The 14,691-nt window shown below is 45.6% G+C and overlaps 2 protein-coding genes across 8 annotated transcripts in view; both read left to right on the forward strand.

Moving 5' to 3' along the window:
• Positions 1-14,691, forward strand: part of LOC310691346 (extracellular calcium-sensing receptor-like) — a 168,182-nt gene that overhangs the window by 144,265 nt on the left and 9,226 nt on the right. The gene's annotated exons all lie outside the window — the stretch shown is intronic.
• LOC310691362 (vomeronasal type-2 receptor 26-like) lies at positions 123-9,929 on the forward strand. Of its 3 annotated transcripts, XM_083471137.1 has the most exons (7): positions 123-544; positions 1,380-1,543; positions 2,239-2,404; positions 3,730-4,590; positions 7,228-7,455; positions 8,384-8,510; positions 8,993-9,929. In XM_083471137.1, the coding sequence occupies exons 2-7, from the start codon at positions 1,428-1,430 to the stop codon at positions 9,892-9,894; spliced, it is 2,400 nt and encodes a 799-aa protein (XP_083327263.1). In that variant the 5' UTR covers positions 123-544; positions 1,380-1,427; the 3' UTR covers positions 9,895-9,929. The 3 variants fall into 3 exon arrangements, with proteins under 3 accessions (XP_083327263.1, XP_083327264.1, XP_083327262.1); XM_083471138.1 differs by lacking the exon at positions 123-544 and having other exon boundaries at positions 563-1,617; XM_083471136.1 differs by lacking the exon at positions 123-544 and having other exon boundaries at positions 563-1,543.

The raw sequence follows: 14,691 nt of genomic DNA on the forward strand, positions 1-14,691 counted from the left end.
AATAGATAAGGTCACCAGACATCCTCGTTTCCCGGGGACAGTCCCTGGATTTAGAAAGAAACTCCTATGATTTCCTACTAGCCCTCGTTCTCTCCTTCCTTTGTCCTTTGCTATTCATTGGCCAGCCCACAAAAATAACCTGTCTCCTTCGACAAACTACTTTTGGAATGATATTCTCAGAGGCAGTGTCTTGCATCTTAGCAAAAACAACTATAGTGGTTCTAGCATTCATGGCTACCAAGCCAGGCTCCAGAATGAGGAGATGGGTGGGGAAACATGTGGCCATCTCCACTGTTCTTTTCGGTTTCCTCATTCAAATGATGATTTGTAGTGCCTTGCTGGTAGTTGCTCCCCCACTCCCTGATTTAGACAAGCATTCAATGACTAAAGAAATTGTACTGGAATGTAATGAAGGATCAGTCACCATGTTCTACTGTCTCCTAGGCTTCATGGGAATGCTGGTCATGGTCAGTTTCACTGTGGCTTTCCTAGCTGGGAAGTTACCAGACAGTTTTAATGGAGCCAAGTTCATCACCTTCAGCAGGTTGGTGTTTTGCAGTGTGTGGCTGTCCTTTGTTCCTACCTACCTGAGTACCAAGGGAGAGTACATGGTGGCTGTGGAGATCTTTTCTATTGTGGCCTCTAGTTTTGGGTTACTAGGCTGTATCTTCTTCCCCAAATGTTATATCATTTTGGTGAGGCCAGAGTTAAACAGCAGGGGACAGCTTATCATAAGAAAGAAATGAAGCATGACCAAGTGTATTTGATGTGGCATATAATAAATGGACTAAATCTCCTTATATTCATTTTGCCACTACCCAACAAAACAGTCCCCCATAGCTCATAGAGCAGACCATGTAGCTCTTCTCCCTGGACTTTCCTCTTACACAGTACTGTTATTAAGGGAAGCAGTGGTTCATGTAACCTAGACTCATAGAGCTGGAAGGGACCCCAATTCCAAGTTGCGGACTACATATTTTGGAAACCCAATTGGTTACAAGGTCTTCTTTAATGAGCTTCTAACTTCTAACTTCATCAATACACCACTGGTCTTTTATTATCTAATGAAAGGGTAATAAAAATAACAGTTCTGAATAGGTGACAAACACATTTTCTTCAGCAATTCCAGAGGGAATTCTTAGCATTGGGTGAATAACTACATTCCTGCTTGATAATTAACAGGGCTATAATTTGAGTCTGATTTTGGATACTCCCAGATTGCGTCATTTTGGGAAAATAAACTACCATTTAAACAAGACGATTTTAACTCAGAAAAGAGAAAACGTAGTTTCTGCATAGAACAAACAGTTGCCTTTGTGTTCAGAACGGAGGTTTTAATGTTCTTGTTGCTGGAACTGATTTCTTACATTGTATGTCAGGCTCAAATAGCAAAATGCAAGCTCCAAAGTCCACACCGTCCACTTCACATGTATCATCAGCCAGGAGACTTCCTCATTGGTGGCATTGTTTTCCATGGTGGCTTCATCTCGTCTGCAGCAACATTCACTGAGGAACCCCCACCAGCACTGCCTGAAGAGTTTGTGTAAGAACTAAGCCACTCATTTATTACAGAACAGGAATGATCAAACCTACAGATGCAGCCTCAGAATAATGATGGTATATATTATGAAACATAGAATTTTGTGAATTGCAAAATGAATTTCAGTAGGGGCAAATGTCAGGTTCTGCACTTAGGCAGAAATTACCTGCTACACAAATCTATGATAGGGAATATCGGCTTGCCAGTAGCACACTTGAAAATGATCAAGGAGTCTGCTTCCACAGAAGTATAGTGTCCCAATCAAAAGAAGTAATAGAGCAGCTCTATTCTGCCATGCTCAGACCACACCTAGAGTACTGTGTTCAGTTGTGTACAGCACTATTTAAGGAGAATATTGACAAGCTGCAACATGTGCAGAAGAGGGTGACACATATGATCAAGGATCTGGAAGTCAAACTTTATGAGGTAAAGTTGAGGGGGTTGAGTATGTTAAGCTATGAAAATAGAAGACTGAGTGGATGTAGGATAGACATTTTTAAATATCTCAACGGCTGTCACCAGGAAGATGGAGCAAGCTTGTTTTCTCTTGTTCCAGAGGGAAGGACCCAAACTGTTCAGCAATGGAATAGACAGGGAGTTAACTCTACTGAAGTCTATATGATTAACTACTTTGTTGATATGTAAAACGATATACCGGTATATGTTCCTTCTGAAACTGTTTGCAACTCTCATTCTAGGGTGGTGCCTAAGCTTTACCAGCACATTGTGGCCTTGGCATTTGCAGTCAAGGAGATCAATGAAGACCCTCACATCTTACCCAATATCACCTTGGGCTTCCACTTATATGACAGCTATAAGAATGCAAGGAGCACATATCTCGCCACACTGCTGCTTTTATCCAGGGTGGAAAAATTTGTTCTTAACTATATATGTGATGTTGAAAATAATCTGGCAGGGGTCATTGGGGGACTTGATTCTGAAATCTCCTTTTATGTGGCAACTGTTTTGGATATCTATAAGATTCCACAGGTAGGACACCTGAGTACAGTACCTCTGTTAGCTTGAGTTTTAGGTAGGTAGCCGTGTTGCTCTGATGCAGTAGAAATATATAAAATAAAAAAAATGTCCACTAGCACCTTAGAGACCAACTAAGTTTGTTCTTGGTATGAGCTTTCATGTGCATGCACACTTTCACAGCACCTGTTCAGGGTGTATTACCAGTTCTGGGTTGGGATGAAATTGGAGCAGAACCAGTTCTTTGGAATGTAAAGGTGGTACAGAATTAAAATAAAATAAAATTACCTGAATTAGGGGAAAGAAAGGCTGCAATACCAGAAAAAATATGTCACACACCCAATCTCTTACACACACATTAAGTATCTGAAGAAGTGTACATGCACACAAAAGCTCATACTAATGGTCTCTAAGGTGCTGCTGGAAGGCATTTTTTATTTTGTTTTGACTATGGTAGAACAGCACGGCTACCTACCTGTAACACATATTAAGGACATCCGAAAGGCAATTGGTGGGAGAGTGGGCTTCTCCCTCACCAGCCATGGCTCCACACACGATATGTGTATGTTTAGGGGGAAAGCACTTTCAAATTAAACACACTCTGAAGGTATGACAAATTGCAGATATAATCCAGTTGTGCAGGAAAACAGTAATAGTACTGAGCAGCTGGTTTCAAAGTGAAATAAATGTTCATAAATGATGTCTGAGAAGTCTTGAAAAAGAAGAGGGAGAAATGGCAGTTCTGCTGCATCTTGGGGTATGTGCATCATGAATACGAAAGACGTTCCAGAGAAGGAATGTGTATGCGACCCAAGTTGCAATTCTGACATGGCTACAGTAAATAATGTCTTACGCAGTGTTAGGCAATCCTCTGTTTAGGGCATTATATGTCCCTCCAATCAGTTTCATCCATCGTACAAGACCCTGCCAAATTTTGCAAGTATGCGTAAGTTAAAAAAATATAAGATAATATAAGAACAATTCCGCTGTCTGGTCAACATAACAAATGTGTAACAAGCAGGAATAGGAGATGATCACAATTTCCAGACCATCTGCATGTGTGTCTTTAGTATAAGTGAGAAAGGAATGCAATACCTGGTGGGTGGCAAAAGGCATATCTGACTAACAGGATTCATCACATAATGTATAAGAATAGTTTGAAAGAACTCTGCAAATATTACTTTGTCTCTTCTCTTCCTCCATTCCCTGTTCAGCTCATTTATGGCTCTGCTCCAGTGATGAATGATAAAAGCCCAGGGCTTCCCTTCTACCAGATGGCAGCTACAGAAGCCCTTCAGTATGAGGGAATTCTCTCTTTGCTTCTGCATTTCAGGTGGACGTGGATTGGAGTCATTGCAATGGACAATGAAAATGGAGAAAGATTTGTGCAAACTATTTCCCCAATGTTTACCAAGAGTGGTGTCTGCTTTGCATTCATAGAAAGAATCCCCAGTTTTAGTTTTATTTCTGAAATTCCTGGAATGCTAACACAGGGGGCAACAATAAACGAGAAAATTTTTAGCAGCAATGCTAAAGTAGTGGTTGCCTCTGGAGAATCTTACTCCATGACAACTTTGAGATTGCTTTCATACTTTTCAGAACATGATGACAAGACAAAGAATGTAGAAAGTAAAGTATGGATAATATCAGCCCAGGTTGAGTTCGCTTCATTTGTCTTTCAAAGGTACTGGGATGCAGGAGTATTCAATGGTGCTATATCCTTTGAAATTCACTTCAGAAACCCACCAGGATTTCATCAGTATGTTGTGCACAGAAATCCTTCCAGCACAGATGGGGACGGTTTTATCAGGGACTTCTGGCAACAGGCCTTTGAATGTGTACTCCCAGATATCACTTCAGACAAGGGGGAGGGGAATATTTGCACTGGAGAAGAGAAGCTGGAGACCCTTCCCGGATCACTTTTTGAAATGAGCATGACAGGTCACAGTTACAGCATCCACAGTGCTGTCTACGCCATGGCCCATGCTTTACATGCCATGTCCACATCCAGACTCAGACATAGAAGAATGCCACACAAAGAGAGAGGGAAGAATCTGAATCAACAGTCTTGGCAGGTAAAGGCTGAACATCCTCAACTGTGAAAGTCCTCTTCCTTCCTGACACTTTTTGGGTTCCCAAAAGCCTATCGACTTGTTCTTTCCTCTCAGAGTTCAAACATTTGAGCGGGTGTGTTAGGAAGAAGAACAAATAACTGAATTTATAATTCTACAGACAGAGTAGGAAGTGGTATCCTAGATGATTCCCCACATATTGTGCTGCTTGCAAATGACAGTAGGCCCTATAGGAAAGGGAAATGATAGTCGTGTTCATCCTTGAGCAGGTACTGCCTTGTGTTTGAAGAGAAAGCATTTGTATGAGGGAAGCTTTACAGCTCAGTGAAGTGCCACTGCATTCATATATAGGAAGCTGTGGTAATGGTTGAGAGATGTTCAGCATTCCCTCTATCCCATATCTTCTTCTTTTTAAAAAATAATTTTTATTAAAGTTTTCACATATTTTTAAGACAAACACAAAAACATAAACAACCACAGACAAACACAACACAAATAACAAATATAATTTTAAATCCTTAATTTCTTAACCACTTTCCCTGACTTCCCCACACCTCCCCTTCTTGCATCCCAATTCCAATAGTTAACTCAGCAAGTTCTTATCCCCAACTTTTACCTTGTTAATATTTTACTTAATTCATCTTAATTAACCAAATTTAACTTATAAACCTCAGTTAAACCACAGTACTCATCATTTACGCCCTTTTCTAAGGTCGACCCAAATTCCCCTCCACAAATTTCCCAATTTTTATATTAATTACAAAACAAATTGACAAAAAACAACATGTAATTATACACCCTTTGGATTCCAAAACTCTCACCCCCCCTTTCCCGGTTTCAATCCCCAAAGAATATCCATCAGTCTATCAGTTGTCAGCCTGGAGCTCTCAAGTCCGAGGCCCTCAAATCCCTCTCAGTCCCTCTCTGCCGGTTTTGTTGATAGTCCTTTATGTTGGACATCGAATCTCGGAGAAGCTCTGTCCCAATGGGGTCTATGTTTCTTCCAACCAGACCTCCATATTCGAAAGTGGAGCCCAAATTATGTTCCTTATTATTTTTAAGTCCAAATGTCCCAAATGCCCCAAAAGCTCCAACTTTTGCCTTAATCAAATTTGTAATCCGTAGGTCTTCCGATCTCCCCATAGGGAGATCCCTCCAATCTTCATTCTCCAATTCAAACCAAATTCTCATCATCCAGGTCTTGATTTCCTTGTGATCCATCTTTACAGGCCTCTGGTTATCCTTTTTCATCTGCAGCATTTCAGCTCCTCCTTCCCACTCCTCTGAAACAACACATATCTCTTCTTGTTCAGCTGCAAGGTTTTCTTGAGACAAGTCCTTGACGCAATCAACAAGTTTATTTACTTTAGAATTCAAAGTTGTAACATTTGTAGCCAAAACTTCACTCTGACCTTGTAACTTTCCCAAGAGAAAAAACATTCTATCCAGCTCAGCCTGTATTTTTCCATCTGCAGCCATTGTAATGTCTCAGAACCCCCTCTAGAGGGATTCTAGTTACTTAGTATTCTTTATCCAACAGTCAAGTTACTTTGTTTTTGTTTCTTCTTTGTTTTCAACGACTTAAAGTCAAATGTAACAAAAATAACCAGCAGAAATAACAAAAGGCAAATTTTTCCAACTTTGACAGCTTGTTTGACAGCTGTCAAATTCTTTATGTCTCCTCAACAGGCTCTCTCGCGGATCACTCCCGGCTCCCGGGGGGTTGCACTTCAGCTCTCAAAAATCAATTCTTATCCTCCAGCAAAATACTTATAACGCCAAGTCGTGAAATTAATAATTTTTGTCTCATAAAGAGAGAAGTGGTCTCTCAACCTTAGTTATCCAATTCTTGCTTTAAATTGTCTACAGGACGGGGGGTGGACTTCCTTTTAACACCTCCCCCGATCATGCTGAATTCAAAAAAAAAAAGAGATTTTTAAGTCCAATCTCCATACTACTCACGGGTTGTTACTTTTACAGTCCAAATGTTCAAAGGAAGAAGCCAGCGCTCTCCGGCCATGGCATGCGGCTTCACTCCGTAGAAGAAGCGGTCTACTCTCAGCACCGCGCCGCTCTCCATCCCCCGCTCTGAAGCCTTAAAAAAGGCTTCTTCGCGGGTTGGGGGGCGCAAATGGTGCCCGCTGAGTCACCAAGTCCACAGGCTTCAGCGCCTGTGGTTTCCAAGGGTCCCCGCGTCGTCGCTGCGGCAGGACCCGTCTTCCACAGAGCCGATTCCCTCCGGAGATCGGAGGGAATCCGTCATTAACCTTTCGCGCTAACCCGGAAGTCCCCTCTATCCCATATCAACCAAATCCTTTCTTAGAGCAGGTGGTCGCACACCACTGCTGTGTCTTCCAAGATGTTCAGTGACAGTGAGGAGTAAGAGAGAGAGAGAAACCTCGCTACTCACACATATTTAACTTGCGGGCATTCAGAGAGAGACGGGTTGTAAGGAAGTTTCAGAGAGAGGCATGCATGTGAAACAAAACTGGTTGACTCTCTCCATGCTTCGGCCTGAATCCACTGACAGTTGCTGTCACTGACCATTTGCTGTAGGTTCTGCTCACAGGGGAAAAATACTCCTCCCTGCATTAGACTGATGTCTTTTCCAAACCCCTGTCTTTTCTGTTTTCAATCTAGCTCCATCACTTTCTGAGAAGTATCTCATTTAACAATACTGCAGGAGATGTGGTCTTCATCAACCAGAATGGAGAGGCAGCATCAAGCTTGGATATTGTCAATTGGATTATATTCGCCAACCAAAGTTTGCACCGAGTGAGAGTTGGGAGGATAGATCCGCAGGCTCCTTCAGACCAATCATTACTCCTTGATGAAGATGCCATCACATGGCACAGTTGGTTTAACCAGGTAGGGTTTCATTGTTTGCTAATTCAAAAGAGATTCAGTATTGAATAAGCAATTATTATCCACCTGCAGGTCTACTCACTATCTTTTGAGTTGTAAATTGATGAGTGGTGTATAACCAAAGCATCCAGGTACCAAATTAAGAGCCAAAAGGTCCCTGCTAGAAGACCAATATTTTATTAAGGAGGTTACAAAACAGAAGAACCCTTTTAATACAAAATAAAGTTAAGCATGGCTAACAGTGTAAATATGACTTAGGGGGATCCTAGCTCAGACAAACATAACAAAAGCTAGGTTGCCTCAGCCTGATCCCAACCATTCACAGACCCAGATCAAATACCAGTTTTTGTTTGAAAGGGCCTGGAGACAGGAGGGCAGGTTTTCTTTCAGTCAAATGGAGCCTCTGGGTACATTCCCCCAGCACAAGAGGGGATACATGCTCAGAGACCATGAAGCTACAAAGTGGATTTCTTCGTGATCAATGTGACCTTGAAGCAACAATATATAAAAAAAATGCAGACAAGTGGTAAGTTCGACTAATTAAATGGATTATTTTTTCCGCTGGGGGACTTCAACCAGAATCCTAAGTAGAAAAAGAAAACTATTGGAAAATAAACCAAAGCAATTTGGATTTCCGTATAGAATTTTTGATTGGAGCAGCCCCTGATAGGTGCAGTCATTTTTACCATCTCGGCAAACTCACAAATCTTAACTTGCCATCCCAGAACAATACTGAGGGAATATCACATAATTTCAAACATTACTACTACTACGAATATGAAAAAAAAAAAACAGTTGCTGTCTGTATGGCCATTACACATTACTGAAATTCTGTATCACCTTAGTAACATACAGAGTGGCCCCAAAACATAAAGGATTCCAAAGTGATTAGTCCCTTGATGAACCTTCTGCTGTTTCATTTATGGATTAGACTCAGCCTCTTTCTGTCTGTACTGAGAGTTGTCTTCCAGGATCCAGCAAGAAAGTGAAGGAGGGAGAGCCCCCTTGCTGCTACAGTTGCATCCCATGTCCAGAGGGGAAGATTGCAAACCAGGATGGTAGGAGAAATAAATAGATTAAATAGATCCAAACTCAGTACTTAAAATTGAATGGTGCTGTAAGGAAGGCTGAGTTTAAGTTTCAAAAGAGGAGATGATCTACTGTGTGTGTGACCCTACCTCTTTGTAATCATTGCCCTTCAGATAGTCTAAATATGCTAATCAAATGAGAATGACTATGCATTGAGAGTAGTCGGGTGGTATGTGGTTCAAATCATATCTAGAGGAGGCCTTGCCACTCCTTGTGACTTACACAGCCTGCACCCAGACTAGTGAGAATAAACATTCAGTTGTCATTGGCTCTGGCTGTGGTACCACATAGCTCTGAACCAATTAAATTCAACAATACCACATTGCAGCACATTAGACAGTATTCAAAATGTGTTTTAATTTGAGCAGAGCTCTTTTCTTCTCAGACAGAAAGTCAACATCAGAACCAACAAGGTGATATGAGCTCAAGGTCATTTCCTTATTTTTTCCAGATATGAATGACTGTGATAAATGCCCAGACAAAGACTATCCAAGCAAGAACCGGGATGCATGTCTACCCAAGGATATAAGCTTCTTGTCTTACGAAGAACCTTTGGGCATCAGTTTAGCCTGCTGCTCTCTTTCCCTTTCCCTGATCACAGCTCTGGTACTAGGTACATTTATGAAACACCATGACACACCCATTGTCATTGCAAACAACCGAAACCTCACCTACACTCTCCTCATCTCTCTCCTGCTCTGCTTCCTTTGTGCATTGCTCTTCATTGGCCGACCTGAGAAGGTGACATGCCTCCTCCGACAAACAGCTTTTGGCATCATCTTCTCAACCGCTGTTTCTTGTGTCCTGGCAAAAACCTTCACTGTGCTTTTGGCCTTCATGGCTACAAAACCAGAATCCAGGATGAGGAAATGGGTGGGGAAAGGACTAGGCCACTCCATTCTCCTTTCCTGCTCCATAGTCCAAGTAGGCATATCTACTGTGTGGCTGGCAACCTCTCCCCCATACCCAGATGTGGACATGCACTCAATGACAGAAGAAATTATACTAGAATGTAATGAAGGGTCTGTCACCATGTTTTACTGTGTCCTCATCTACATGAGCTGCCTGGCAACTGTAAGTTTTGCTGTGGCTTTCCTCGCCAGGAAGTTACCAGACAGTTTCAACGAAGCCAAGTTTATCACTTTCAGCATGTTGGTCTTCTGCAGTGTTTGGCTGTCCTTTATTCCCTCCTACCTGAGCACCAAGGGAAAATATATGGTGGCAGTGGAGATCTTTTCTATCTTAGCCTCCGGTATTGGGCTGCTGGGTTGCATCTTTTCCCCCAAATGTTACATAATCATTCTGAGGCCTGAGCTGAACAACAGGGAACAGCTAATAAGGAAGAAAAACTAAAGACTTAAGAAACCTGTCCTTTCTGCATTTTTGTACTTTTCTCTGTGTGTACAATAGAATATTTGCAAAGACGTGTTCAGCAGCTGCCTTATATAATTTTTTCTAGACCTGGTGATTCATGATAGTTAACCTGATCTGGAGGCTGGCGGGGGGAGATGCAAGCCTGCTTCTCCCCCCACCAGCCCCACAAGCTCGCGGACGCAAGCTCTCCCTGAAGGCAGAAGAGGGAGACTGAGCGCTCCGTCTCCCTCTTCTAGCTTGGGATGGTTGCGCAAAGCCTCTGCGGGGCAGCGCAGTGCACTGCCCCACAGAGGCTAGGGAGGCTGTCCCTGAAGGCGGAAGAGGGAGACGGAGCGCTCCGTCTCCCTCTTCTAGCTTGGGGATGGCTGCGCAAGCCTGGGGGGGAATTAATTTTTCCCCTTGATTTCCCCCCCAAAAAACTAGGTGCGTCCTATGGGCCGGTGCGTCCTATAGGGCGAAAAATACGGTACTGGTCACAATTTGCAATGCTAATCCACAAACTCGGGTGGGAACTGGGTTCAGAACCAGTGCAAATGTTATTTGAGAAAGGCTTATCCTCTTGGGTAAAAGATGAACTTTCCCGCTTGCCCCGCCCGCAATCGATGGACCAGCTGACTAAAATGGCACTTGCTGTGGGAGTACGCCAAGAGGCGCACGCTCTGGAAAGGCGGGAAGGGAGAGCGGAGCGTTGGCATGACAATCGCATTCCAGACGTGCCTGAGCAACCTGCGCCACCTGCGGAACCAATGGAAATTGGAGGAGCGTGCGCGGGGGGGGGGGGTTCAAACTCTGGCGAGGTTCGCAAGAAGGAGGGGGAAACGACCAGGAAGTGTTTTCTCTGCCTGCAGCCGGGACATTTTGCCAGAGTCTGCCCTCAGAGAAAGGCGTGGCAATGAATGGTGGGGGCAGTTGGTGGTGAGCAGGAGCAGGGAAACGGCAATGCTTGGCTGCAGGAGAGCGGGCACAGCAGCCAGGCGAGCAACCAGTAAATGTGCCCAAGCCAGACCCCTCCCCCGGGCAGCCATAGCCATAGAGGTGGTGTTAGAACTCCCTAACGGACACCCTATTAAGGTGAAGGCATTGCTGGATTCTGGCAGCTCTTGCAACTTCTTTAGCAGGGATTTTGCACTAGAACACCAGATCCACGTGGTGCCTCTAGAACACCCCTTGCAAGTAACGACCATTGATGGGAGAGAACTCTTGGGGGGGGGAGTGACCCACCAGACCCCTCCCATGAAAATGAGGGTCTCCAGACACACTGAGACAATTGCCTTTCACGTTGCCACATTAGCCGGGCCACCAATCATACTGGGAATGAGCTGGCTGGCACTGCACGATCCAGTAGTGGGGTGGCACCAGCGGACAGTCACCTTTGGGTCAGCTCACTGCGTAGAGCACTGCCACGAAGGGGAAACCCCGAGGATGGCAGTAGCAAGGGTGGCAGGAATGGCGGTGGGAGAAAAGGGGAGAGTACCACCTCAGTATGCAGACCTGGAAGAAGTCTTCAGTGAGAAAGAGGCGGATAGACTGCCCCCTCACAGGCCCTTTGACTGTCAGATCAACCTACTCCCAGGGGCTCAGTTACCAGTGGGTAAGCTGTACGCCATGTCGGACAGGGAGATGCAGGAGTTGCAGAAGTTCATTGACAAGAACCTGAAGAGGCGTTTCATACGAGAATCAAGAGCGGTGGGGGGCAGTCCAGTGTTCTTTGTGGACAAAAGAGACTCTAAAGAGCCCAGATTGGTCGTAGATTACCGGGCGGTTAACCGGGTATCGGAACCAGTGACCTTCTCTATGCCCAGAATTGATGACATTTTGGCCAGGGTAAGGAAAGGGAAGGTCTTTACCAAGCTGGACCTTCAGGGGGCGTACAATTTGATAAGGATGAGAGAGGGGGACGAATGGAAAACCACCATGTTCACCCCTCTGGGGGCCTTTGAGTACTTAGTTATGCCCTTCGGATTACAATCAGGCTCGTCCTGCTTTCAAGCTTTCATGCACCACGTGTTGGGGTCCCTGCTGTACAAGAATTGCGTGGCTTTCCTGGACGACGTGCTAATCTACTCGGAGAACGAGGAGCAGCATGTTAAGGATGTCAGGGAAGTGCTGAAGAGGCTGCAGGAGCACCAGCTGTGGGTCAAACGGGAGAAATGCCAATTCCACGCCCGAGAGGTTGAGTTCCTGGGCTACAGGTTGTCGGACAAAGGCTTAGCCATGGACACAGGCAAGGTGCAGGCGGTACTAGAATGGAAGACTCCCAAGACCCGGAAGGACGTGCAGAGGTTCCTGGGGTTTGGAAACTTCTACAGAAAGTTTATCAAGAACTTCACCCACTTAACAGCACCCATAACTGATTGTCTCAGCAGCAAGAAGAAGTTTGAATGGACAGAAGCGGCTCAGCAGTCTTTTGAAAAGCTAAAGAGGGTGTTCGCTTCGGAAGAGCAACTCTTACACGTGGACCTGCAGAAGCCTATGAGATTGGAAACAGACGCGTCAGACAGAGCGGTGGGAGCCGTGTTGCTCCAGCCGGGAAATCGATCAGAGTGGAAGCCGTGTGCCTTTTTTTCAAGGAAGCTGAACAAGTCAGAACAGAACTACACGGTGTATGACTGGGAACTGCTTGCAATTCATGAAGCCTTTCGACGTTGGAGACATTTTCTAATAGGCGCACAGCACAAGATCCAGGTGTGTACGGACCATAAGAACCTGGAATATTGGAGGACTGCACGAGTTCTCAACCAAAGACAGGTGCGATGGGCACAGGAGTTTTCCAAGTTCTTCTTTGAAATTCAGTATGTGCCGGGAAAGGAAAACGTCAGGGCAGACGCCCTCTCCCGTAAACCAGAGTACTTGGAAGGAGAGGGAGTGCCGGAAGTACGACATGTTATACCCGAGGACCGATGGGTGTGTGGGGGAGTGTTGGTAGGGAGACAAGAACTAGCCGGGTTGACGAGGAATGACGAGTACGCACAAACTAAAATCAGGGAGATACGAGACGCAGAAGAAAATCAGGGGGGTTTTGAGGAAAAGGAGGGGGCTCTGTACTATAAGGGAGCATTGTACATACCAGAAGGGGACCTCAGGAGAAGAGTACTCAAACAACTACATGATAACCCCACGGCGGGACATTTTGGTCAACACAAAACCATGTTGCTTGTCACCAGGCAGTTCTGGTGACCAAGAGTGAGGGAATATGTGCGAGAATACGTAAGGGGGTGCGAGCGCTGCCAGAGGGCTAAAGGGGAGAAGGCAGCACCCGCGGGGTTACTGGAGCCCTTACCCACCCCGGGAAGGCCATGGGAGGTGGTATCCATTGATTTTATGACTGATTTACCAAAGTCCAGGGGAAAAACAGCAGTCATGGTGGTAGTGGACTTGATGACCAAAATGTGCCATTTTATTGCTTGCTCGCATGCAGTGACAGCGGAGGAGACAGCTAGGCTGTTTATAGATCACGTTTTCAGGTTGCATGGCGCCCCCTTGAGGGTTTTGTCAGACAGAGGCAGGCAATTTACTTCCAGATTCTGGAAGAAGCTCATGAGCCTGCTGGACGTCGAAGTGAGCTTCTCGATGGCCAGACACCCGGAGACCAACGGACAAGCAGAAAGGGCTAATAGCATACTTCAACAGTACCTACGCTGCTACATCAACAAAAGGGAGAACGATTGGGTGGAAAACTAGCGCTGGCCGAATTTGCATACAATAACGCTGAACATGTGTCCACGGGGATGAGTCCATTCATGGCCAATTACGGGTGTCACCCCAAGGCCTTCCCAGGGGAGGGGGAGGGGAGGTGGAGTGTGCCGGCGGCCAAACAATTTGTGGAAGAAATGGAAGCTTTACACCAACAACTTAAGGTTAACCTGGAGAGGGCTAAGGAAGTGTACAAGAGGCAGGCAGACAAGCACCGCAGAGAAGGGGAGACAATTAGAGTTGGGGACCAGGTGTGGTTGTCAACCCAAGGGTTACCGTTCAAAGGGGGGTGTAAGAAATTACGGCCAAGGCGACTGGGACCCTTCGAGGTAACCCAACAGGTGAATCCGGTGAGCTTTAGACTCCAATTGGCCACCAACATGAAACTGCACCCGGTGTTCCACAGGTCCTTGCTCTCACCGTACCGGGAAGGGAGGGAATTTCAGGGGCGAGAAAGAGAAATCCCCATGCATCCACTGGTGGAGGAAAGGGAACTTAGTGGTCACACAGCGAAAATTCTCGATTCAAGGTGGAGAGGGAGAAGGGTGGAATATTTGGTGGCTTGGGAAGGGGAACCAGAGTCGAAAAACACTTGGGTTCCTGCAGAAGAGATCAGGGATGAGTATCTGCAGGAGGAGTTTCATCGGAGGTTCCCAAGGAAGCCCAAACCACTAGGAAGGTTCTGGGAGGAGCAATTTGGCACCACGGATGATGAAGAAGAGTTTGAGGGGTGGCCAGCCTCCAAAGAGGAGGAAGGAGGGGTATCCGAGGGAGAGGGATCTGACTGGGGAGATTGGGCAGCGGAAAGAGACAGCAGCAGATGGGGAGTGGTGTTCAAATCTTCTGAGGAAAGGGATAGTTCCTTCCCGGGGTTTCCCGCATCGCCGTCCGAGGAACGGACGGGGGAGGGGGAGGGCCCTGGGAGGGAGGTGGATGTCAGGGAACTGCCATCAGAGGCAAGAGGAGAGGAAAGACGCTCCAATGATGCAGGGGAGGGAACTAGCAAGGAGAGAGAGAGCTTCCACTGGGGAAGGAAATCCAGGGGACACCAGGGAGAAAGGGGAGGCTGAGAGTACTGCAGAG

Source organism: Podarcis liolepis (genome assembly GCF_965112155.1).
Source record: "Podarcis liolepis genome assembly, chromosome: 13".
NCBI lineage: Eukaryota > Metazoa > Chordata > Lepidosauria > Squamata > Lacertidae > Podarcis > Podarcis liolepis.

What these genes read in the sequence shown, in the direction of transcription:
- LOC310691362 (XM_083471136.1), top strand. Translation starts at nt 1,338, where the DNA reads ATGTTCTTGTTGCTGGAACTGATTTCTTACATTGTATGTCAGGCTCAA. An exon ending in GCACTGCCTGAAGAGTTTGT is followed by an intron (nt 1,544 to 2,238) that starts GTAAGAACTAAG and finishes CTCTCATTCTAG; the next exon opens with GGTGGTGCCTAAGCTTTACC. An exon ending in TGAATCAACAGTCTTGGCAG is followed by an intron (nt 4,591 to 7,227) that starts GTAAAGGCTGAA and finishes TTTTCAATCTAG; the next exon opens with CTCCATCACTTTCTGAGAAG.